Source organism: Sceloporus undulatus, chromosome 3 (genome assembly GCF_019175285.1).
Source record: "Sceloporus undulatus isolate JIND9_A2432 ecotype Alabama chromosome 3, SceUnd_v1.1, whole genome shotgun sequence".
Classification (NCBI taxonomy): Eukaryota; Metazoa; Chordata; class Lepidosauria; order Squamata; family Phrynosomatidae; genus Sceloporus; species Sceloporus undulatus.
The window spans coordinates 8,153,387-8,177,779 of record NC_056524.1 but is presented as its reverse complement, the minus strand read 5'-3'; the positions used below and the strand labels follow the sequence as shown (position 1 = coordinate 8,177,779).

Here is a 24,393-nt window from a genome sequence, read left to right as displayed (position 1 = left end):
TCATCTGTTGCATTTTGGCGACCCCATTAATTTTATAGGGTTTTAGTGGAGAAGAGACGCTTAAGACAGTTAAGAGGTGATATGATAGTGCTGTTTAAATATTTGAAGGGATGACATATTGAGGGTGGAGCAAGCTTGTTTTCTACTGCTCCAGAGACTAGGACAAGGGGCAGTGGGTGCAAACTACAAGAAAAGAGATTCCCCCTCAACATTAGAAAGAATCTCTTGACAGTAAGAGCTGTTCAACAGTGGGAACCATTCCCTTGGAGAGTGATGGCGTCTCCTTCTTTGGAGGTCTTTAAACAAAGGCTGGATGGCCATCTGTCAGGGGTGCTATGATTGTGAGTTCCTGCATGGCAGGGGATTGGACTGAATGGCCCTTGTGGTCTCTTCCAGCTGTAGGATTCTATGATTCTATTAAGCCAGGGGTAGGCAACCTGCGGCCCGTGGGCCGGATGCGGCCCGGCAAGGCCTTGGGACCGGCCCCCACCCGGTCCTGCCGCCGATTGCTGCCGGAGCCTTTGGCCTCTCACGTGAGGGCATGGGGCCTTTGGCCTATCAGGAGGAGGCGGGCAAGGGGGGCAATTGTCTATAGAAGCCTCCAAAACATGCATTTATATTAACATTTTTTTAAAAATCAGCAAATTTTTTGTGTGTCCTCCATTTTTTTAAAAAAGTGCCTTCCATTTGAAAATTTTGTCCTACATTTGTCCCAGTTTATTTATTTATTTATTTCAATTTTTTAAAAAATTATTTAATTATTTATTTTTTGGCTTCGACCCCCCAGTTGTCTGAGGGACAGCAACCCGGCCCCCGGCTCAAAAAGGTTGCCTACCTCTGTATTAAGCTGTAATAACTAAACTCTGTTAAAAATTGTCTTCCAAGAAATGGCCATCACTGCTTCTTGTGACAGTGACTTTCGGAAATTAATTGAGCCTTGTCTGCAGACCAATGTTTGAATCCCCTGCTCAGCCTTAGAAACCCACCGGGTGACCTTGGCCAAGTCACACTGTCTCAGCTTCAGTGGAAGGCAAAGGCAAACCCCCTCTGAACAAATCTTGCCAAGAAAACCCCACAGTAGGTTCACCTTAGTGTCAACATTAAGTTGGAAATGACCCGAAGGCACACAATAACAACAACCAACTGCAGATCCCAGGATTTCATAGGATAGAACCAGGGCAATTAAAGTGGAATCATAATGCTAAAATTGTGTAGTGTGAAAGGGCTCCAGAATTGTGACAGGGTTTTCTCCTAGGTATCAGGTCTTGGACCTGTAATCTTTGTCCTGGGATACTTTAGAACTGATAACTGAGGTCCAAAACACACTGCAGAAGTAATCCAGTTTGAGACCGCTTTAACTGCCCTGGCTCAATGCTAGGGAATCCTGGGAATTGTAGTTTATTGTAGCACCAGAGATAAATGTCTCACAAATCTACTGTTCCAAGAAGAGAAGCAGTAGGAATTATATTTGTGTGTGTGTGTGTGTGTGTGTGTGTGTAATTTCTTCTGGCAGAAGAAGAGTTATCTCTTCTCTCTGGCTTTTCCATAATTTCATTTTAATGGCTACTGTCTTGCTTGCTGGCAATATTCTCCTTTGCTCTATTTTTCCTGAGCTGCTAATTAGTTCACTTAAATGAATTTTTAATGGATTTCATATTGATGTCTGAGAGTTGCGTTTCTTGGGGGGGGGAAGCTTTGTGTATTGTTTTGAAGCCGCCCAGCAAAAAGGTGGTATTTTTTTTAATACATAATAGCAGGTAATGGCCCATTTATAAGCTGGCAACATAGTCCTCTTTCTAGAAAAGGCATTGTATGCAGTTGGTCAGGGAGGGATAGCTAACTGATAAAGCAATGACAGGCATGACAGTGGTTCTCAATGGAGCCTCAAGTCCAAAAGTACCTCTTATTCATTTCAAAGATTTGTTTCTTAAGCCTGCACAAAGCTGAAACACAGGCAGAGTCCTTTCCTCCCCAGGCCCTTCCAGAGTTCACTTCTCTTGTTGACTTGCTATCATGAGATTTCCCAGTTTTTGGAGGTTCCACTAAGATCTCATCTTTCAGGACCCCAGAGATCTCAAGAGAGGGCCTCCTCTTGGACGATTTGACACTAGCTCAACGCCTGCCTCATGCATCTCCAACCAGTTCGGATCTGGTCATTCAGATGTCCTTTTTTTAGCACAACAATCTCAATCCTCTCTCCGATGCATTCCAGGTTTGCTATTCACACCATGGAACCACGTTGATGCACATCTCTGTAAGTTTTGATTGCTCACACATGCAAGCATTCGAATAAAGATGGAGTTGACAATGCAAATGCATTTGGAACACATTCAAGGCATGCAGCGTTTCATCCCGGGTCTATTTAGGTCTATTTGCATCAGTTATTCACACTATCAATGATACTGATCTTTTTTAAAAACTCAAGGGAAAACTATGATTAAGTGGGGAGTTTTGGCAGCCCCCTCCCCAACTTTATCAGATGCATTCTGGATGCATGTGAACAACGGAGATTCATCCCGGATTCATCTTGAATTATGTTCACAGTGTGAATAACCCCTGTGGGTGGAGAACATCATTTAACCAGGCTTGAAGCATTCTCTCGCCTCTCCTTCCTTCACATTTTGTTGTGAATTACAACTCCCCCATATTCTGTTCTTGTTAACTGCCCTCAAGTTGATCTCAGTGCATTGCGACCCTGAGGATGAGGCATCTTCAAGATTCCCTATCTTCCATTGCTCTGCTCAAGTGTCCCGTACCAACGTTCAGAAAACATGGCAATCCTGCTACCTGATGTGGGATTCTGTTTTAAAAATAGGAAATCTTATTAACCTAGGTTGGACTTCATGGCTGGCTTAACCTGTTCCAGGCTCCGTAGCTCTCCAATATGTTGACATCTATTTCCATCCAAGAACAGCTGTGTGCAAAACCTACAGGCACACAAAAAGAGAAAAGGAATCAAACCTGTTTGCGGAAGATAAATGCATTGTCACGCTTGGCGTTGCTTTGAAAAGGAGGCTGATTGATGGTTTGGGGCTCAATTAACAGGCTGACTGTTTGCCAAGCTCATCTGAGTTCTCCTTTCTTTTCTCTTCCTCTCCTCTTTTTCTTTCTGATTTAAGCTCTAGACCAGCTTTGTGGAACAAAATGCCACTTTATCTTAATTGAAAATTACAGGTGGCAAAAAAGAGGTGACCTCGGGATGGGTAATGCGTCATTTCTAAACGCCATAGCATCCCAGACCATGCATGGACGTGACACAACCCTTGTGCAGGAGACGTGCAACCCTGGGAGAGGCTGAGCTTGTTATTTCAAAAGGCCAAGTGGAGGATGATATGCTCTTCAGTAGCAGTTAAGCATGACAGCCAAGTAGAACTTCTGCGCTCAAAAGGAGTGTACCCAGAGTGCAAAAAAATAAAAGACAAAAGAAGGGAGATGGTTCATCTTTCATTTCTTGTTGATACCAGGTTTGTCGTTGTGAATTGCAGGGTCAGCCCTAACATTAGGTTGAAGGATGAAACTACCTCAGGTGGGAGATCATCCAGTCCAACCTCATTCTGCCATGCAGGAAGACAAAATCCAAGCACTCCCAAGAGATGGCCATCCAGCCTCGGTTTAAAAACCTCCAGCTAAGGAGACTCCGCCACCCTCCAAGGCAGCCTATTCCACTGTTGAACAGCTCTTACTATCAGGAAGTTCTTCCTAATCATTAGGTAGAATCTCTTTTCCTGTAGTTTGAATCCATTCCTTGGGACTGTATTTGTGAATGCACCATTTTATTTTTTGCCTCAAGCAACAAAATATCCTGGGATGGCCCTGGGGAGAAGCAGTCCAGCTTCTCAGTAACCCAAGAGATTACTTTTAAAATCATGACTAGCACAAGTAGCATGAAAGCATAAAGGTGGCAAACATTTACGGCACTTTATAAATAAAGCTAATAATAATAATAATAATAATAATAATAATAATAGACCGTGTTCCATATTTTTCCCTATTCCAACAGGCTTTTAGGAATTGGCTGCAATGGGCTTTTAATGGTGTGTTGTTTGGTTGGGTGTTTTTTCTTAATATCCTGTCTTACCACAAATGGTTACACATGGTCTTATTTCTATTGATTGTTCAGTTGGCTTTTTAAAAAGTGTATGTGTGTGTGTATGTATGTATGTGTGGTGTGTGTGTGTGTATACACACACACATATATATATAGATATATGGGATCTTGTAGCACCTTTGAAACTAACTGAAAGAAGTTGGTAGCATGAGCTTTCATAGACTTGAGCCTCCTTCTTCAGATGCATGTTTGGAATGAAGAATCCAGAGATATACCTATATAAGCCATTTCTGTGTGAGAAGATCAGTTCAAATTCTAAACCTTGTGAGTAAGGAGATGAGTTCAGTTTTAAGGATGGTTGTTGGGGGACAAAGGCAGGAGGAAGGCTGTTGCCTAAAACCAAGGAGAGCAGATAACCATATGTCTTTGGCTATGGTCCAAAACACACTGCAGAAATAATCCAGTTTGAGACCACTTTAACTGCCCTGGCTCAGTGCTGGGGAGTCTTGGGAACTGTAGTTTATTGTGGCACCAGAGTTTTCTGACAGAGAAGGCTAAATGTCTCACAAATCTAGAGTTGCCAGAACTCCCTAGCATTGAGCCAGGATAGTTAAACCGGTCTCAAACTGGATTATTTCTGCAGTGTGTTTTGGACCAAAATGATATTTTGGTGACGTTTTGGTATGTTTTTAATCTGTTCTGGATTTCAAACCGGCTTCCGGGCGGGCTATGGAGTTGAGACTGCCATGGTCGCCTTAGTCGATGATCTCCGTCTGGGCATGGACAGGGGAAGCGTGTCCCTGTTAGTGCTTTTGGACATCTCAGAGGCTTTCGATACCATTGACCATGGTATCCTTCTGGAATGCCTGAGGGAGTTGGGAATCGGGGGCACTGTGCTCCAGTAGTTTCGTTCCTACCTCTCGGGTAGATTCCAGATGGTGCAGCTGGGAGACTGTTGTTCCGATAAGAGGGCGCTTACATCTGGCATCCCTCAAGGAGCAATTTTGTCCCCCATTCTATTCAACATTTACATGAAACCGCTGGGAGAGATCATCCGGAGACAGGGGGCGCAGTGTTATCAGTACGCTGTTGACACCCAAATATGTTTCTCTGTGTCTCCGACTGATGCAGTGACTAGGGATGGCATCTCTCCTCTCAATGCCTGTCTGGAGTCAGTAATGGGCTGGATGAGGGAAAATAGACTCAGTTTGAATCCAGAGAAAACGGAAGTACTCGTGATAGGTTCTCCTGGTCCAGGAAAGGATATTTGTCCACCTGTCCTGAATGGGGTCACGCTCCCCTTGAAGGACTCAGTTCGCAGTCTGGGGGTGCTTCTGGACTCGTCGCTCCACCTTACATCTCAGGTGGATGTGACGGTCAGGAGCACTTTTATCAGCTTCGGCTGATACGCCAGCTGCGACCCTACCTGAGCCGGGGGGACCTTGAAACGGTGGTACATGCTCTGGTAACCTCTCGGTTGGATTTCTGTAATGCGCTCTACATGGGGCAACCCTTGTACCAAACCCGGAAGCTTCAATTGGTGCAGAATATGGCAGCAAGGGTGGTCACTGGTAGCTCCAGGACTAGCTATATAACACCTATTTTGCAAGATCTACATTGGCTGTCCATTCGCTTCTGAGCGCAATACAATGTGTTGGTTATTACCTATAAAGCCCTACATGGCTTGGGCCAGGGTACTTGGAGGACCGCCTCCCCCCATATAATCCGCCCCGCACTCTCAGATCGGTTGGAAGCATTTGTTGAGGGTTCCTAAGACAAGATATATCTCATCCTCACAAAGGGCATTTTCTACCTTGGCCCCGCAAATCTGGAACTCCCTTCTGACGAGCTCCGCTCTGTCACCTCCCTCGATCTTTTTAGGAAGAAACTTAAGACCTTTCTTTTCCGACAAGCTTTCCCTCATGTGTCCTAATATTATGCTGTTCTCCCCCTGATAAAACAAATGTTTTTATCCAGCTAGCTTTGTTTTTGTGGTTTTAATTATCTGTAAGTTTTATAGTTTGTAATTTCTAATGGGATGTTGTTACTATTTTGTCGGTAATACGTGTTATGTCGGGTTTTTATATTGTATCACTTCTTGCTGTACACCGCTGTCATCTAATTTGGAATAGCAGTATATAAATACATTTTTATTATTATTATTTATTATGAATATTCTGTAAACAACCTATAACCACAGCTGGGGGAAAGGAATAGAAATAGTAGTAGTAGTAGAATTAATAGTCGATCAAGTCTCTCATACCCTCCTGTGGATTTTAAAATACAGTGGATCCTTGTTATACGCTGGGCTTTGGTTCCAAGATCCCCCGTGGATAACAAAATCCATGTATGCTCAAGTCCCATTAAATATGACATAGCAAAATAGTGTCCCTTATAAAAAATGGAAAATCAAGGTTTGATATTAGAAATTTATACTTCTTTTGAATATTTTCAAACCGTGGATGCTTGAATCTGTGTATTAAAAAATCTGTGTATAAGAAGGGCTGACTGTATGCTTATTTGATGCTCTTCCATCAAGTAGGGAATTTAAACTGTTATTGACTAATGGCAGGGGAGCAATGACATTTCCTCCCCCTTCAAATCATGTTGCTCAATGACTTCTTCTTCCTTTATGATTTATCATGATCTGATATGGGCCATTGATTTTGGGACATTCATTGTTCTGCCATTGTTTCCTTAGAATCATAGAGTTGGAAGAGACCAGGGGCCATCCAGTCCAACCCCATGCCATGCAGGAACTCTCAATCAAAGCACATCGGACAGATGGCTATCCAGGCTCTGTTTAAAGACCTCCAGGGAAGGAGACTCCACTGCACTCCAAAGGAGTATGTTCCACTGTCAGACAGCCCTTACTGTCAGGAAGTTCCTCCTAATGTTGAGGTGTAATCTCTTTTCCTGTAGCTTGAATCCATTGCACCATGCCCTGTTCTCTGGAGTAGCAGAAAACAAGTTAGCTCCCTCCTCAATATGACATGCCTTCAAATATTTAAACAGGGCTATCATATCACCTCTTAATCTTTTCTTCTCCAGGCTAAACATCCCCAGCTCCCTAAGCTGTTCCTTATAGGGCATGGTTTCCAGGCCCTTCACCATTTTAGTCACCCTCCTTTGGACACTCTCCAGTTCCACAACATCCTTTGTGAATTGTGGTGCCCAGAACTGGACACAATATTCCAGGTGAGGTTTGACCAAAGCAGAATAGAGTGGCACTATTGTTTCCCTTGATCTAGACACTATACTTCTATTGATGCAGCCTAAAATTCCCTCTGCATTAATTGCTATGTGCAAGTTGTCAATTAGCTGCTGCTTTTACATGATGATTACTTTTCATACCGGTTGTCAAGAACCACTTTGGGAACTGTTGTGGTAGCAGAGCAGTATGCAAATATTGTAAATAAATAGACCCATAAAGTAAATTAAGTCAACCAGGCCTGGGAAATTCTGAGCAGGGAGGAAGAGAAAACAGAGGATGCTTTCTGCTCATATGAACCACATGAACTTTAGCAGAAGATGCTCACAACAACAGTATTATTTAAGTTATGTGCCAAAGGAGAAGTCGATGGGAAGGCACTGCTTCGGTGAGGACAGCTGTGTGTTTGAGAGCTGCATGGATCACATCAGCACTCCCTTGACAACCTATGATTAAAGGCCAGCTCTGTTTAGCGCTTTTAAAATTCTAGCTTTGGTCCCTGCTGTCTCTCTCTCTGGCAGCTGGGCCAATATGTATTCAACAAATACATGCGCGTCTTGGCAGAGAGGCGCATGATCTGAGAAACAGCCCTTAAAGCGAACGTCATTCAACTCGCTCTTTCCTACATACAAAACAGATGTGTTTGCTCGGGAGAGGAAGATATCATTAAAAGGGCAGGGAAGCATTCAGAGACTTGTAAATTGTCTGCCGCGAGAAGAAGCGGAAAAGCTTGCAAGTGGTCCACCAGCAGAAACGCCACAGAGGTCTGACACATGGATACATATAGACAAGCCGGGTTTCAGCATCACCACATAATAACTTTCCTACGATGCCTGGAGGAGCGACGCTTCATCCAGAGGCATTGTGGAAAATCTGCTGCTGATAAAAAAAACTTCCAGCTGGACAGAGGATGAGGAGGGAAGCAGACGGGATGGGCCTAAGATGACTGTAAAAAAGTTTGAATTAAGAAAAAATGGGAAATTACAGTGGAATATTCATTTAAAACTGTAGGACAAACAGGTGAATTTTTGTTAAACAGATAGTAAACCCTCAAAACTAATGATGTTGAACCAATAGATTAAAAAAGGGTATAGATGTGCATTTAATTAATGTTGGACTTCAGGTAATTAGGTATAATTGTGATGTATGAGTGTACAGAATGCAGGATACAGTTGGCCCTCCACATTTGCAGTTTTGACTTTTGCAAATTTGGTTATTTGCAGTTTTGAGTAATATCTTTTGTACATCCTCCATCATGATTCTCTAGTCAAATCCTGGCAGATGTTGACCATAGAGTTGCAGTGGAGGACGTGGAGATTCCTAGAGAGGTGTTTTCTTAGATACAAAGAAGAGTAATTTTTTTATTTGTAATTTTTCCACATTCATGGGGTCCTTTAACCAGAATGAATGAATGTGGAGGGAGCACTGTGTTTTAATGATTTTACTGTAACATTTATTTGTGTCTGTGTGGCGCTATGTTTGTGATGGTCAGTTGTATCTTTTTTATTTTATGTTGAAAATTAATTACACAGACACACACACATATATTTTTAAAAGATAGTTGTAAAAAGAGCTTAATTAGGCTAGTCTGCACCTAAGTGTATTATGCAAATTGCTTCAGATTTTCTCACATTTGCTTCGAAGCTTAATTGTCTTCAGTTTCCTCTACAAATTTGCATCTATTCGTCCTCCCTCTGCCAAAAATGTGCACCCATGCAAATCCATGCCAAGCGAACAGATAGCCACATGTTTAATAATGTGCATCCTCATGGTAAAAATCGTGAATCCTTCTCCAGCTGTGTTTATGGAGTCCCCCTCCTCCTGCAAAAAGTCCAAATGACTTGTGGCCAAATGGCAGTCCATACTATTAGAATGAGGAGCATTATAATCATGTAGACAAGCACAAAGTGAGGGGCTTTGAAATGTTAAGTATGCCCATACAAAATTTAGAAGCCCTTTTAACTGGAAAATGCCAGTGCTTGATTGAATCTAGCACCTTCTGCAACCAAAGCATGATATCTTTAATGATATCTTCCTCTCCTGAGCAAACACATCTGTTTTATATGTAGGAAGGAGCGAGTCCTCTACTTTATCTGAGTTTCTATAAAAAGTAAGTTTCTAGTTCTGGGGTCATTCAGACATCTTTTTTTTTAGCGCAACAATGCGAATCATCTCATTTGCGTATTCCAGGTTTATTATCCACACTATAGAACCGCATCAATGCACATATCTGCATGTTTGGTTACTCACATGTGTAAGCATTCAAATACAGATGGAGTCAATGATACGAATGCATTTGGAACACGTTCAAGGCAAGTAGTGTTCTATTCACATCAGTTATTCACACTACTGACAATGCAGATCTTTTTAAAAAACTTAATGAAAAACCCAATATCGATTATTGCAGATTGAGTGAGGTTTTTGGCAAAAAACAAACAAACCCTGAACTTAATGGAATGCATTTGGGAACATGTACAATGGAGATTCAACCCGGATTCATCCTGGATTACTTTCACAGTCTGAATAATTCCCTTGTGGTTTGGAGCAGATGTTTGAATACAGTAGTATGTGAACAATGCCTGATGAATCCTCAGATGCGTCAGTAGGATTTCCAATAATCAGGAAGGTGGAAGGAAAGGATGCATTGAAGTGCTGTTCAGTTCTTCAGCAGGCTTGCAGAATAGTGTTTTACGCAGATTGCAGAATGCTAGAATTGTCGTGGTTTTAATTTTTACCAGTGTGGACAGCTTCACTAGGGACAGGCACCAATTCTCATTCCTTCCCCCAATGAGTTGCACCAATTCATTCCCAGTAACACAGAAGTAACAGGGGGTCACATCTAGTTTGAATTCGGGCGAATTTTTAGCTGGGAAGGTGTTTGTGGAAAGGAAAATAACTCAGAGTTTCAAAGTTTGGTGCAATTTTGCTGTCAGTTCAGGCAGGTCATAGTGTAGAGGTTTGAGCGTTGGACTATAATTCTGGAGATCAGGGTTCGAATCCTGGCTTGGCCATGTCAGCCAGCCGGGTGACCTTGGGTAAGTCACACTGTTAACCTCAGAGGATGGCAGTGACAAACCCCCTCTGAAGAAACTTGCCAAGAAAACCCTGTGATAGCTTCACCTTAGGGTCACCATAAGTTGGTAATGACTTGAAAGCACGCAACAACAGTCAGGCAGATTGAAGGTAATTTTTCACCTATTTTTGAAAATTGTATCCCAAAGTTTTGGGGGTGTCGGGTGCTAGGGCTGCAAAATGAGATGGAGACCACCCATGTCCATGAACCACACTTTGCCCACCCATGATTTGTGCCCTGTTTTTTACCTCCCACGGGCCTTCCCTGGGCTTGGCACTTTTTTCTTCTTTATTCAGATCATCCACAGCTTTCTGCACAACCTTACTGTATTCTGCCCTGAACAACTTGGAAGCAGTTATGGGATACAAAAGGGATAAATAAATGTTTCCCCAGATCAAGCGCTTGCTCAGCCTTTTGTCTTCTTGGAGCAGAGTTTGCTGACAGTGTCCATAAATCACAGGGCTGCATTCATTGCCCATTCAAGGTTGCTTCCAAGCTAGTTCAAGGCTCATCCAAGAGATTTTGTTGCATGAGGCAGCAAATCCATCTCTTGCTCTAATGAATGTGTCCTCTCTGGTGGAGGTCCTCTTTATTCCAATGAGCCTTTTGCAGAAGAATCTCTTGGTGGACAGGGACCATGTGATTCAACTCTGTCTTTTGTTGCCTTTAATGGCACCCAGTCTCTCAGCTGACTGGACTGGAAGACAGCAAACGTTATCCCCATCTTTGAAAAGGGGAGGAAAGAGGAGCCGAACAATTAGAACCCAGTCAGTTGGACATCAATACCAGGAAAGATTCTAGATCAGATCATTAAACAGAGAATCTGTGAACATTTAGAAGGAAATGCCATGACTGCAAAAAGTCAACATGGGTTTCTCAAAAACAAGTAATGCCAGGCTAATCTTACCAGCTTGGTAGATGAAGGGAACGCTGTGGATGTAGCATATCTTGATTTCAGGAAGGCCTTTGACAAAGTTCCCCCCCCCCCCAATATTCTTGCAAACAAGCTAGTAAAATGTGGGCTAGGCAATGCAGCTGTTAGGTGGATTTGTAATTGGTTGAGCAGCTGAACCCAAAGGTGCTCAGCAATGTCTCCTCTTCATCCTGGAAAGACATGATCAATGGGGTGCCACAGGATTCTGTCTTGGGCCCAGTGCTGTTCAATATCTTTATCAATGACTTGGATTAAAGAATAGATGGCATGCTTATCAAATTTGCAGATCACACCAAATTAGGAGGAATAGCTAATACCTCAGAGGACAGGATGAAAATTCAAAATGACCTTAATAGATTAGAAATCTGGGTCAAAATGAACTTCAACAGGGAGAAATGTAAGATACTGCAGTTAGGGTGGGCAAATGAAATGCCTAGATATAGGATGGGGGACACCTGGCTGGACGATCCTACATGTGAAAGGGATCTGGGAGTCCTAGTAGACCACCAGTTGAACTTGAATCAACAGTGTTTGCGGCAGCTAAAAAAGCCAATGGAATTCTAGGCTGCATCAATAGCAGTAAAGTGGCAAATCTGTTGCTACTCAAGTCAAGTCTAACTTGTTTTGCTGGAAGGATAAAATGGAGCAAGTTCCATCTGTTGTTACTAAACTAGAATCTAACATGTTTTGTTGGAAGGACAAAAAGGAATAAATTCCATCTTTCTCCCTTCCTCCCTTTTTAAAAAAATGTCTAGCTACAAAAGGAGATCCTGAACTTTTCACAATAACAGTGGATTCTTTTCTCTCTAAAATTACAAAACATCTGAACGAAATAGCCATAGATAGGATCACAGAGGAGTCCTTTGAGTCTCCTTTGTTTGAAATTCCAAAATCTGAAATATTAAAATATATATATATATTTTAAATTCATGCATGGCTTTTCTTTCTGATGGTTCAACATACACAAACTTTGCTTCATGCATGAAATTTTTAAAATATTGTATAGAATTACCTTCAGGCTATGTGTATAAGGTGTATATGAAACATAAATGGATCCTCTGTTTAGATCTGGGTCCTATCTCCAAGGTATCTCATTATGTACATATATATGCAAATGCAGGTATTCCAAAATCCAAAAATAAATGATGAAATCCAAAACAAGTCTGGCCCCAAGCAGTCTGGATAAGGGAAACTCAACCTGTCTTTGGAGCATGCCACATTACCTGATAAAACCTCACTGATTTCTAGATTCTTGGCTAGACTCTTCATCATTGATGGTTCAAAATTCACACATTGGTGACTGTGAGTGCAAGAACAATAAATGCAAGAATAATAAATAAAGACTCTCTTTTGTAGGCATGGAAGAAACGATGGTTCATCCTTCGCAGTGGCCGCATGAGTGGAGACCCAGATGTGCTGGAGTATTATAAGAATGATCATTCCAAGAAGCCACTACGCGTCATCAACCTCAACCTCTGTGAACAGGTGGATGCTGGTTTAACCTTCAACAAGAAGGAATTACAGGACAGTTATGTCTTTGACATTAAGACCAGTGAAAGGACCTTTTACCTCGTTGCCGAAACAGAGGATGAAATGAACAAGTGGGTTCGCAGCATTTGCCAGATCTGTGGTTTCAACCAGTCTGAAGAGAACATAGGTATGTCCAAAGTACAATGTAAATTCATGCATCAAAAGAGTACCAAGAGAGAGAGAGATAAATATGACACACTTCTACTATGATATGAATTAATTCCACTGAAAAAATAATGAGTCTTTTTGTATCATCTAAAGCAGGGCTGGGCAACTGTGGAAGGCTAGGGATTGTGTATTCATTGTGTATCAGGGGTTGGGCCAGATGGCTGTTGTGATCCTTCCAACACCACGATTCTGTGATTTTACTTTACTTATATTCTGCCTTTCTCTTTGCATGGAATCCAAGATGGCTTACAACAAATTAAAACAAAGTACAGGAGGGCTCTTGGTATCCACTGGGGGTTGGATCTGGGTCCTTCCATGGATGCCAAAATCTGTGGATGTTCAAGTCTCATTAAATTCAGAGGATAGTAAAATGGCCCCTTTTATAAAATGGCAAAATCAAGATTTGCTTTTCAGAATGTATGTATTTTAAAAATATTTTCAAGCTGTGGATGGATAAAAAAAATTGGATATAGAGGGCCAATTGTATGGCTAAAATACAAAAGTTTAAAAAAAACAAAATAAACAACCTTACTAAAATCACAGTGGCAGCAGAGCTCTCTGGCAGGGAGGCTAAATATCTCGCAAAATGACAAATCTCAGAATTTCGTAGCATTGACCCATGGAAGTTAAAGTAGTGTCAAACTGTATTATTTGTGCAGCGCAGATGCAGCCATGGTAAAAAAAAATCTGAAAGCACATCATACCCCATTAAAAGACCCTTCTGCCACAATGAGTTAAGAGCCAAAGTCCTGCCTAAATCGTAAGGTCATTGCCTTTTGGCCGAAGGAGAACAGAGACGGGTCAGCTGAACCTCCCTGTGTTTTTTGTTAGCAAAACAACTCCTCCAGCAGAGTTTCTGCAAAATCGATACCGGTCTTCCAAACACCCTCATGGAATCTGGCAATCGTCATCTGAAGCAGAGGGAAAATAAGCATGGGAAGGGGAGAAGTGGGATTGTTTAATGTGGACAACCTCCAAGAGGTAGAAAACCTGTGAAAGAATCCCTTCCCATATGGTCCTGCCACCCACCTTCAGCCTCCACCTACTGTGGCCATAACAGGCAGCACATAAGTTGGGAAGAATGAGATGAACTCCCACTTGCTTGGCACTAAAGGAGTGGATGCAGTTCACTTGCCAAGGCAGATTCCTTCTGATCCAGTCTAGCAAAACACTGTGATGCTTGGGGGCAGCAAACAGTGTCTGGCTGCATTAGGAAGCAGGAGATGTCTCTGTTTCGAAACCAGGGCTTCTCAGCCAGCTTTTATGTGACCAAAAAGCCTACAAATTGACACTCTCCCATGACTCATAGTCATTTATTGGTTATGGAAGAGAGATTATTTCTCATTCCCCATGACCCTAAAACTAGAGTCGTGAAAGAGTAATTTGGAGAGGTACAATTCCCAGAATCCCCCAGGCTGATTGAGGGTTTTGGAGAGTTGTCATTCCCAAAAATAGCATTCCCAGGCTTTGTTCCAGAATTTCAAATTATTTAACTGCACAGCATTAAAACTTGTATTTTTAAATCAGTTTTAAACATTTCCAGATTGTGGCCCAGAATTTTAAATTTCCTAACTGGACCACCAGAATGACTCTTTCCAGAGATTACACCTGACTGATTTGATTTATCTGATTTATATAATGCCTTTCTCCCAGTATGATGGCTCCAAAGCAGCTTACAAGGCAAAGTGAAATAAATTATAGTGGGCTCTTGATATCCACTGGGGCTTGGTTCCAGGAGCCCCCATGGATAACAAAATCCATGGACATGCAAATCTCAATAAATAGAATGGCATAGTAAAATGGTGTCCCATATATGAAATGGCAAAATCATAATGAGAATTTATATATTTTTTTTAATTTTTTAAAGTTGTGGATAGTTGAATTTGTGGATATAGACTCCATGGATACGGAAGGTCCACTGTTGGAAAAAGATAGGGTACATTCTTTTTCCAAATTAATCAATCCAATTAAAACATGAATTTAAAACAATTAAAAATCCATTAAACACATATCATATACTCTCCACTCTAGATCTCCAAATATGTTCATATACTGTGGTATGTACATGGGTTTAGCTTGGAGCATCCATGCCAAAATGCTCACTGCTGTATAAAGATCAACCAACTGTCTGTGTTTTTCCCTGCCCCAGTGGGCAGACGTCCAGCTCTCAGCTGGGACCTGACATTTCCTGTCTGTTTTTTGCTAAAACATATTTCATACTTCATTATCTCTCCCTGCCTTGGCTCATTTTGGTGATCTGATGAGAAATCCAGCCCAACCCCGTTCAGTGCTGAGTTTAAAATAAATACTTGCTCAGGCAATAAGTACGTTGTTCAGATTTTTGGAGCAGAAATGCTCTTTTAATAAAAAGCAAAGAAGCAGAAAAAGTAATTCATTTTAGCACAGGGTGTTGTCACAGATAAATTTGCCTCAACTGACTATGGGAACACTTCACAATCGAGTGCATTGGTGTGTAAACTTTGCCTTCTTCAGTGTAGGGTTGCCAGATCTCAAGGCCTGGCTCTGAGTCTCCAGTTTTTGTGGGTCATCTCCAGGTGAGGGATGAGGGCTCAGATTCTTGTGTTTTGGTGGACTCAGCTCAAGCCAAGAGGAAAGGACTGTAAGATAAGGAGGAGCTTCCAAAAGCTCCCAACACTATGAAATAGCAAATGGCACCATAAAGTTTTTTGTGGGAGGATGATAGAGCCTTATTGCATGAGAAAAGAAAGCCAAAATGGAGTGGGAGAGTTGCAGCTTTCTCCATGCCTCTCTGCTTGTCAGCGTTGCACTTCCATTCTCTTTCTGAGGCAGATCATCATAAAAGCATGCATTTTGTCAAAAGGCTTCTTCCAGCGTGACAAAAGATGCGCTTTTATGGCCATCTCAATTGGGACAAGAACGCAAGTGCTACAATGGTATGCAGAAAATTTCATGCATGATATGCACAAAGAAAGCCGCTATTCCACTGCTCCATTTTGGCTTTCTTTTCTCATGCAATAAGGCTCATAGTCTTTCAAATATTCTTTCACAGGCTCTTTGTGTAGCTAGCAAGTACTGTTTAGTGTAGCCAGTGGCTCTCCAGAGTTTTAAGCTGAATCTACACAAGGGCTGTATCCCAGCTCCAGTGCGCAGTATCCCTGCCCCAGATTGACCCCTTAACTGCCATAGGCACCTGTTTTAATCCGAATTGACATCGGTTTGGGTAGCCACACATGTAGACACATTGGTACAAGGGGGTGCTTTTACTGTGTACATGTGTTCGCCATATTGGTTAATGGCTGATTACATGACTGAAACAACTGTGGAGTTTTCTATTGTTTGTTCCTGCCATGCATGTGCATACAGTCAGCCCTCTTGTTTATATGGATTCTCCACCTATGGATTCAACCATCCACAGCTTGAAAATATATTCTTTAAAATTCTAAAAAAAAACCTCTTGATTTTGCCATTTTCTATAAGGAACGCTGTTTTACTACTCCATTGTATATAATGGGACTTGAGCATCCATGGATTTTGGTATCCACAGGAGGGTCCTAGAAGTAGAACCGAATCCCAGCAGATACCAAGGTCCACTATATTTGTATGATCAAATAGCCTTTCTCTATTTTCCATCGTCCTGGCCACCTACCTGTGCTCCCATCAGATAGGGTGCATATCTCGGCAGTTAGCCAGTTCTCACATATATGGACTCCGTCCGCTCTAAATTACTGCCTCATTATTTTTTTATTTAATTCCAAGAAAAATGGGTGTACTGACAGTATAAGGTGCAATCTTACACGGGCCTACTCAGATATAGGTGCTACTGAATTCAATAGGCTTCCTACCAGGAAAGTGTTTTATAGGGCTTGTGCCATGAGATTTCCCCCTCCACTTCATTCTATTCAAAAGCGATCTAAAGACAAGCCAATATTCAGAGATCAAGGATTCAAAGCTTCACATATGTCCAAATGCAAATAAGAAGAAATGGGGGGAAATGATGCTTGGGCAACAAATCTCCAGTGAATTTCACTAAAATAAGTCAGTCATCTGAAAGCATGCCCTATGAGAAGCAACATAGGGAGCTGGGTATGTTTAGCCTGGAGAAGAGAAGGTTAAGGGGTGACCTGATAACCATGTTTAAATATTTGAATTCCACTCTGATCTCAACACACATTTTTTTTAAAAAACAGTTCATCCCCAAAACAGCGGAGGAAACTGGAGCGTTGTTGTTTTTAAAAATCACTTTAGATCTCACAGGCAACCATTTAGCAATTGATTCATTTCCTCTACTATAGCTGGAACTAACCAACAGGTTTCCAGACATTTTTTCCTACCAAGCAGAATCAAAACAAATGTCTACTTCAGTTTTTAAAGCAGCAATCTCCACATATCTGGTAACAGAGGCACACTTCAGCATGTGTGATTAAGAACTATGTTACCCAACGGGGGTGCCTTTGAAGGAAACCATCCACTTTTAAACATTGTTCTTTGAGACATTATTCCCTTAAAAAGGTGTGTGCGCCTTTACAATCTTTAGAGCCCAGTTCGCGCTCATAAATGTACATCCTTTCTTTTAAAATAAATGTCTCACATAATGTCTCCCTCTGGCGTAGCTTTGACTCTCATCCTCAGCCAAAAGAAGAGATTTGGAAAGGAGACGGGGGATAGGAGGAGGACAAGGACAGATGTGTGTGTTGGGGGGACAGAATGAACAGAAAGGGTGCCTGAGTCACACACTGTTCTAACACTGAGGCACAAAACAGCTTAGTGTGAACACAAGGGCCTTTTAGAAGCAAAAGTTCAGAGCGGTCCCACCACAGAACTGCATGTGCTCCTAACAATTCTCTGGGGGTAACAAAAGTTAACTTTTAACTCCTCCAGACTCTTGATGCTTTTCTGGAGGGAAACGGAATGATGGGCAGGGAATTCGGCTGGAAGGGAGGTGCCCTTAGTTCACCACCAGCATCCAGAGCTCGGGAAAGTTACTTTTTGGACTACAGCCCCCAGAATCCTCCAAGTGGCATGGCCACTGTGCCCTGCCAGAATCAGTTCTGGATGCTGGGAGTGGGGATACAAATTTTTGTAACTTTTGTTGCAATAAATAATTTCACCCACTCCAAGAGAGTTCTCAGATGCTATGCAGTTTTTGAAGGCTGACTGCTGATCAGGGCTATTTGCACAAAACAGAAATGTCAGGGTGTGTGTCGTTTTTTGCTCCCCAAAACTTTGGGTTTTCTTGCACAGAAACTGCCATTGCTGTGTAGAAAATGTCATATTTTTTTTTCTGAACACAAACGTGGAGTTTCTTGCACAGAAAAATCCTGAACTGCAAAGCTTCTAGTCCCAGGGAAATTCTCACCTGGATTTCTTTTTGTTCAGGGCACCCTTTTTAAATCCATTGATAAAATATTTTCAGTTATTCTTTCCATTCCTAGCTGGAAACATGAGGCGAAGTGAGGCTACTGGGAGAATATGAACCAGTGGGGGCAGGATTTTGTAGGGAAACACGCCTGCCTAGGTTCTTGAGCAGCACTGAAGCAGAATGAGGCAGCTGCCTCAGGCAACAGATGTTAGGATGGCACAGATCAGCAGCAATGTGTTGGAGCTGTGTATGCCACGCAGCCTGCCCTCCACCTCATCAGCTGTGCATAAGGGGTAGTGGATTACCCCATCCTAACACCAGAGTTGAGGAAAGATTCAACTTACTGGATGACCCCATACCTACAGGACCGGTACCCACTGTTTTATTTTCCTATATCCCAAAAATATATAGTCTCTATAGACACCTGGAGGTTTTCCAGCGTGACTCTATGGTTACCTTCCAGCGCAGCCATGCTGGAGGACCTTCAGATGCCTAGAGTCATGCTGGAGAACACGTCTCTCTAGCACGATTCTATGTTCAACTTATGTCAGAAATATAAGGTTCACTATTATCTGTGATTTTCACTATCCGCAGTTAGGTTTGGGAACATATCCCCTGTGGATATGGGGGTTATATTGAACAATAGCAGACCTCTGTTTGTAAAATGTACTTTGAAATGGAGCCATCTTCTGTTTGACTCAGGTAGCAAAATATCTTGAGTTGATCTAGGATGTGCCCAGCTTGTTTCTGTTTGAATCCTTCCTCCTGGTGCAGCCAGTGTCAGCAGGGAAGTGATGTGCTTTGGGGTTTAGTCCAAAGTTTAAACTAAAGGTTCTGGATCCTTTCACCAAAATAGGTTCAGTTTTCTGGATATGATCTTTAAAGTTGGGACCAAAGTTGGAAGAGAGTCTTCTCAGTAATTTTTTGTGGGTTTTTCAGTCTGTGTGGCCATGTTCTAGAAGAGTTTGTTTCTAACATTTCGCCTTCCATCCTTTCATAGGTCAGTAAAATGAGTACCTATCTTGTGGGCAATTGGCTTACAGACCGTAAACTGTCTAGAGAGTGCTGAGTTCACTATTAAGCAGTATAGGAATGTAAATACTATTACTTGCTATTGCTATCTCCAGTTCAGCTAGTAGAGTAGAAGTTTGCAAGGATTAACTGATTTGTTGCTTCAATTTGCAAAGACTCTCAGCAGGGTGTGTATTTACTTAGCTTCCTCCTTTCCTCCCAGTTGTTGTGTTGCATTGTGTTGCCAGGGCTCACTCTCTGCTCTGCATCTACCTTCTGGACAGAAGCAAGTAGGCTACTTTAAATGTTCCTTATCCCATCTACCTAAACAAATGAGAATAAATGATCTCTTCATTTCACCTTGATCTGGGAACAGCCTTTTCTATAAGATTTCTTTGTTTGAAAATCTTCAACTTCTGTTTGGAAATTATGTTCTCCCTTGTCCACTCAGTCTTTGTATGCGTGCATGTATGAATGACAAGCAGTGTGATACTGGTTTGTATTTAATGCACAGTACTCCTAATGATATCATTAGGGGCCATACTTAGGTCTTTGGTTTTGGTCTGAAAGCCTCAGGGCCTAAGATGATCTTGAACTGGTGACCCTGTGGGGAACCGCTCAGAGTCAGTGTCAACAATACTAATCTAAATGAACCAGTGACCTTACTCCATAGAAGGCTGTTTGCTTCCTTCACAGGGTAGCAATTCTAGAATAAAGTCAGTTGCAATCTCTGCAACCTAAACTGTTACAGAAATGCCAACCTTTTAATTATGTTTCGGACGCTGAACTGCTGAGGCTGCTCAGGTGTTTATTTGCTTGACCGTTGACCCTAAGAATGACATCCTTAGCCAAAAGGAAAATGGTACCAGCTGCACCATCCCCTCCTCCCCAAGTGCTTCCTGGCCATTGTGCACTGCACACTCCCATTTCCTTTCCCGCTGGTTGTCTACAGCTTTGTGCATTTTGTCAGGCATAGTGTGCATGATGTGTTTAGGGCAGTGGGGGGGGGGGCAGGGGAGCAAGAGAACATGAACAGATTAACAATGACTTGGAGATTATTTTGTTTGCAAATGCAGCTCTCTGGTGTCTCTGGGCATATGTTTTCTTTGCAGTATTGCTGCAATGGCAGGAGGAAGAGAGCTAAGAGTGGTTGAAGCCTTCACCATATGAGCACACTGCCTAGCATCACAGCTTGGAAAGGGTCCTTTCTTGGACTACGATATTCATTCATTCATGGCATTTATAAATCACCTCTCAGCCCTGCAGGGCTCCCAAGGCAATGCACAATGGATGAAACCATTTAAATGGATAAATAAAAAATTTAAGAACAGCAGCTGCTCCCAGGCTATGGAACTTCTAGGGCCAAGGAGGCCATATCAGCTCCCTCCTTGCTATCTTTTCACAAGCGAGTAAAACCATTTTTCTTGTAGCATGCCTCCAAGAACTGGTTTTTGTGGGGAGACAGCTCTTATATAATGTGCTGGACTTTGATTTGTTGTTTTTTTAGTACAGTACAGTACTTTATGTTTCTAACTACAGGTAGAGTCTCCCTTACCCGGAATTCAGAATACTCCCAAATCCAAAATGGTCCACATCAGACCATCCCTTATATAAAACGGCAAAATCAAGGATTGCTTTTTGAAATTTATATATTTTAAAAATATTTTCAAGCCATGGGTGGCTGAACCTATGAATACAGAGGGTGAACTATATCATTCTTTATTATGTATATCATACAGTAGACAGTACTCATGCTTTGAGAACAAGAAAAGGGGGTCTGAGATCTGGTAACCCTAACAGAAAGTCAGGTCCTATCTTCACAGGCCATATGTAGAAGTTGACATAACAGGAAATAACAACATGCCCAGATCCTTTGGTCAATAAATTATCCATACAGCAAGCTTATTTTTAACTCCTCTGATAGAGTTCCTATGTTTTACAGAAGCTGGAAAAGAAGCTGTGCTTTCCTGTCAACTATTTATTTGCAATATTTACTTATATTTAAATGAATATTTAAAATGTATTTCTTCATAGATTCCCTTGAGACAAAAAAAGGCCTCTCCATTCTCTGTCTCCATTCCTAGAAAGTCTTTGTCATTTAAATTCCTGCCTGTTCCACAGTTGTTGAAGGTACAGCAGGAATCACCTGCTAGGTGTGGGAAAAGCCAGCACTATCTGGACTGGCGCTGTTGGATCCAGAGGAACACCACTGGATCTTGGCTGTACACCGGCATTTAGAGCCAGAATTTTATAGCATCTGCCTCTTTAATTTTTTCCGCCTCTTTGTAAATGTCTTTGACCCAAAGTTTCCTGAATCCCAAACAGCAAGTTATTTTAAGAATCCAGCACTATTTGGCTTTCACTTTAAAGAGTAAACAATTCCAGAGGAGGAACATATTTGGCACAAAGCAGCTGCTGAAGTATGTCTGGGTATATGCCCCCTGCTCTCCTACTGCTATCTGTCAAGTAGTAGATAAAATGCAAAACATTTCTCTGGACCCAAGGAACCAACAAGTGTTGTGTTCTTTATCCAACAATGACCAGCGTTTGAGAAGCCCATAGGTAGTATGAAGGCAACATTTGCTTGTCGTTCTTTGCCCTTAACAGTTGATGTTTAAAGATACACTGCTTCTGAATGTGGGGGTTAGATTTTAGCTCTTATGTCTAATCATTCATGCTGATGAGTATCTTGAATAACGATATACCATATGAAGTACAATAACATTCAAAATCCACAAAACAGTGATCCCTTTATTTGGTCGACCACATTGCACAAAATACATGATGTGCATTTTGTGCACTTGTGCATTTTGCTTAACCAAATAAAGGTATCACTGTTTTGTGTATTTTGGATGTTAGTGTACTTTGCTATATGGTCAACACGGCTGCTCCTGAATACATACTATTAGCCATGAAACCAATTGGGTGACATTGGCAAGTTGCATGCTCTTGCCTCAGGGGAAGACAATGGCAAACCTTCTCTGAACAAATGTTGCCAAGAAAACCCCATGATAGGTTCACCTTAGGGCTTCCATAAGTCAGAAACAACTTGAAAGCACACAACAAATGTCATATGAGGATACAGTCCAGAGCTTGGAAGTAACTAGTTATAAAATATTGAATTATTGGCAATTGACTTCTTTTTCCAAAAATAAAAGTGCAGCTAAGTTACATTATGATTGTAACTTGTGGGATTATGTTACTCTTTTTGGAATACAACCATAAATTGTTAGTTATTTTTGTAGTTGAAGGTGTGTAGCCTGGCTACATGGTGGAGAAATAACACATAGTTCAAATGCTGGTGTGTGCTGTGCCTCGTGATGCTGAATTGGAAAATGAAATGTTGATTTGAAAAAAGCAAAGGAAGGTAACTATTTCAAATGGTGACATAGTAAATAGTTACTTTAAAGAATTAGGATTGTGTGTGTTGGGTGCCTTCAGGTCAATTCCAACTGATGGTGACCCTAACAAAAACCTTGGTTTTCCTGGCAAGATTTAGTCAGAGGAGGTTTGTCTATGCTTTCCTTGAGTCTAAGGAGTTTATCACACGAAGGGGATTGGGAGTTTGTCCCATGAATATCTAGGAAAAATTGGGTAATTACACTAAATGATTTCACATGACGTCACACAAAACCCGCCATTAAAGTGATCATCAAGAAGCATTAACATTTTTGGGATTTCAGCGACAATGCATTTCCGATATCACTTTATTTGCTCAATTGTGTGTGATAATCATTTGTGCAATTACTCGCCATTTTTGCTTTATTTGCGGGATGCTTTAAATGCACTTTAATCTCTTTTTAATGACAAAATTAGCCCCAGTGTGATAAACTCCTGAGAGAACATGACTTGCCTAAGGTCACCCAGTAGATTTCCATGGCTAGGAAGGCAGCATTCCTCAGATAATGTCATTCCAAGACATGCTGAGGTTTGTTCCCTCTCCCTGAAAAAGATCAGGCCCAAGATATTTTCCTGCCTAAAGCGAAGCAGCTCCCATCTTCAGTCACAGTCCAGAATTACCTAAACCAATCAAAACCATATTGCCACAAGAGATAATGAAACCCACAAAAGATTCTCGCCTTCCCCAGCAATATAAATAGAAGTAAAACAATCCATTTGCTGTCTTTTCATAACATACAAAATCTTGTTTCTTGAGATTGTTGCCTCACTTCCCCTATTGATAAATCTGGACTTGCCTTGGTTGATTGATGTGATGTGATTTGATTTATATTCCATGCTTCTCACCAAAATGATACCCAAGGTGACTAATGGGTTTGCATTCCTGCTCTCTTCCCCATTAAAACTGTGCATCTGTCTTAACATTTATGTGCTAGGAATGGGAAAGAGAGTTACCTATATGGTCTACTAACCATATGTTAGTAGACCACAACCTGAATATGAATCAACAGTTTAATGTGGCAGCTAACAAAGTCAATGTGATTCTAGACTGCATCAATAGGAGTATAGTATCTAGATCAAGGGAAGTAATAGTGCCACTCTGTTCTGCTTTGTCAGACCTCACCTGGAATACTGTGTCCAGTTCTGGGCACTACAATTCAAAAAGGATGTTGAAAAGATGGAGGGTGTCCAAAGGAGGGCAACTAAAATGGTGAAGGGTCTGGAAACCATGTCCTATGAGGAGCACCTTAGGGAGCTGGGGTTGTTTAGCCTGGAGAAGGGAAGGTTAAGAGGTGATATGATAGCCCTGTTTAAATATTTGAAGGGATGTCAGATTGAGGATGGAGCAAGCTTGTTTTCTGCTGCTCCAGAGACTAGGATACAGAACAATGGATTCAAGCTTCAGGAAAAGAGATTCCCCCTAAACATTAGGAAGACTTTCCTGGCAGTAAAAGCTGTTTGACAGTGGAAGGTGCTGCCTCAAAGAGTGGTGAAGTCTCCTTTAGAGGTTTTTAAACAGAGGCTGAATGGCATCTCCTGGGAATGCTTTGATGGTGTCTTCCTGCATGGCAAAATGGGATTGGGTTGGCTGGCCTTTGGGGTCTCTTTCAGCTCTAAGATTCTATGTTCTTGGCTGCCCTTCCAATAAGAGGCAAACCCTTGGGGTCTTCTTGTCCTC

At 41.8% G+C, this 24,393-nt stretch overlaps 1 protein-coding gene across 2 annotated transcripts in view; it reads left to right on the top strand.

Annotated features, from left to right (window-relative positions):
• Positions 1-24,393, top strand: part of GAB2 (GRB2 associated binding protein 2) — a 171,207-nt gene that overhangs the window by 88,151 nt on the left and 58,663 nt on the right. Inside the window, exons 1-2 of one of the 2 annotated variants that reach the window (XM_042459604.1) lie at positions 6,843-6,894; positions 12,623-12,923. In XM_042459604.1, coding sequence (XP_042315538.1) covers positions 12,662-12,923 — 262 coding nt within the window. In that variant the 5' untranslated portion in view covers positions 6,843-6,894; positions 12,623-12,661. Of the gene's footprint in view, positions 1-6,842; positions 6,895-12,622; positions 12,924-24,393 lie in introns of those variants that run through there. The other variant, XM_042459603.1, reaches the window with a different exon arrangement.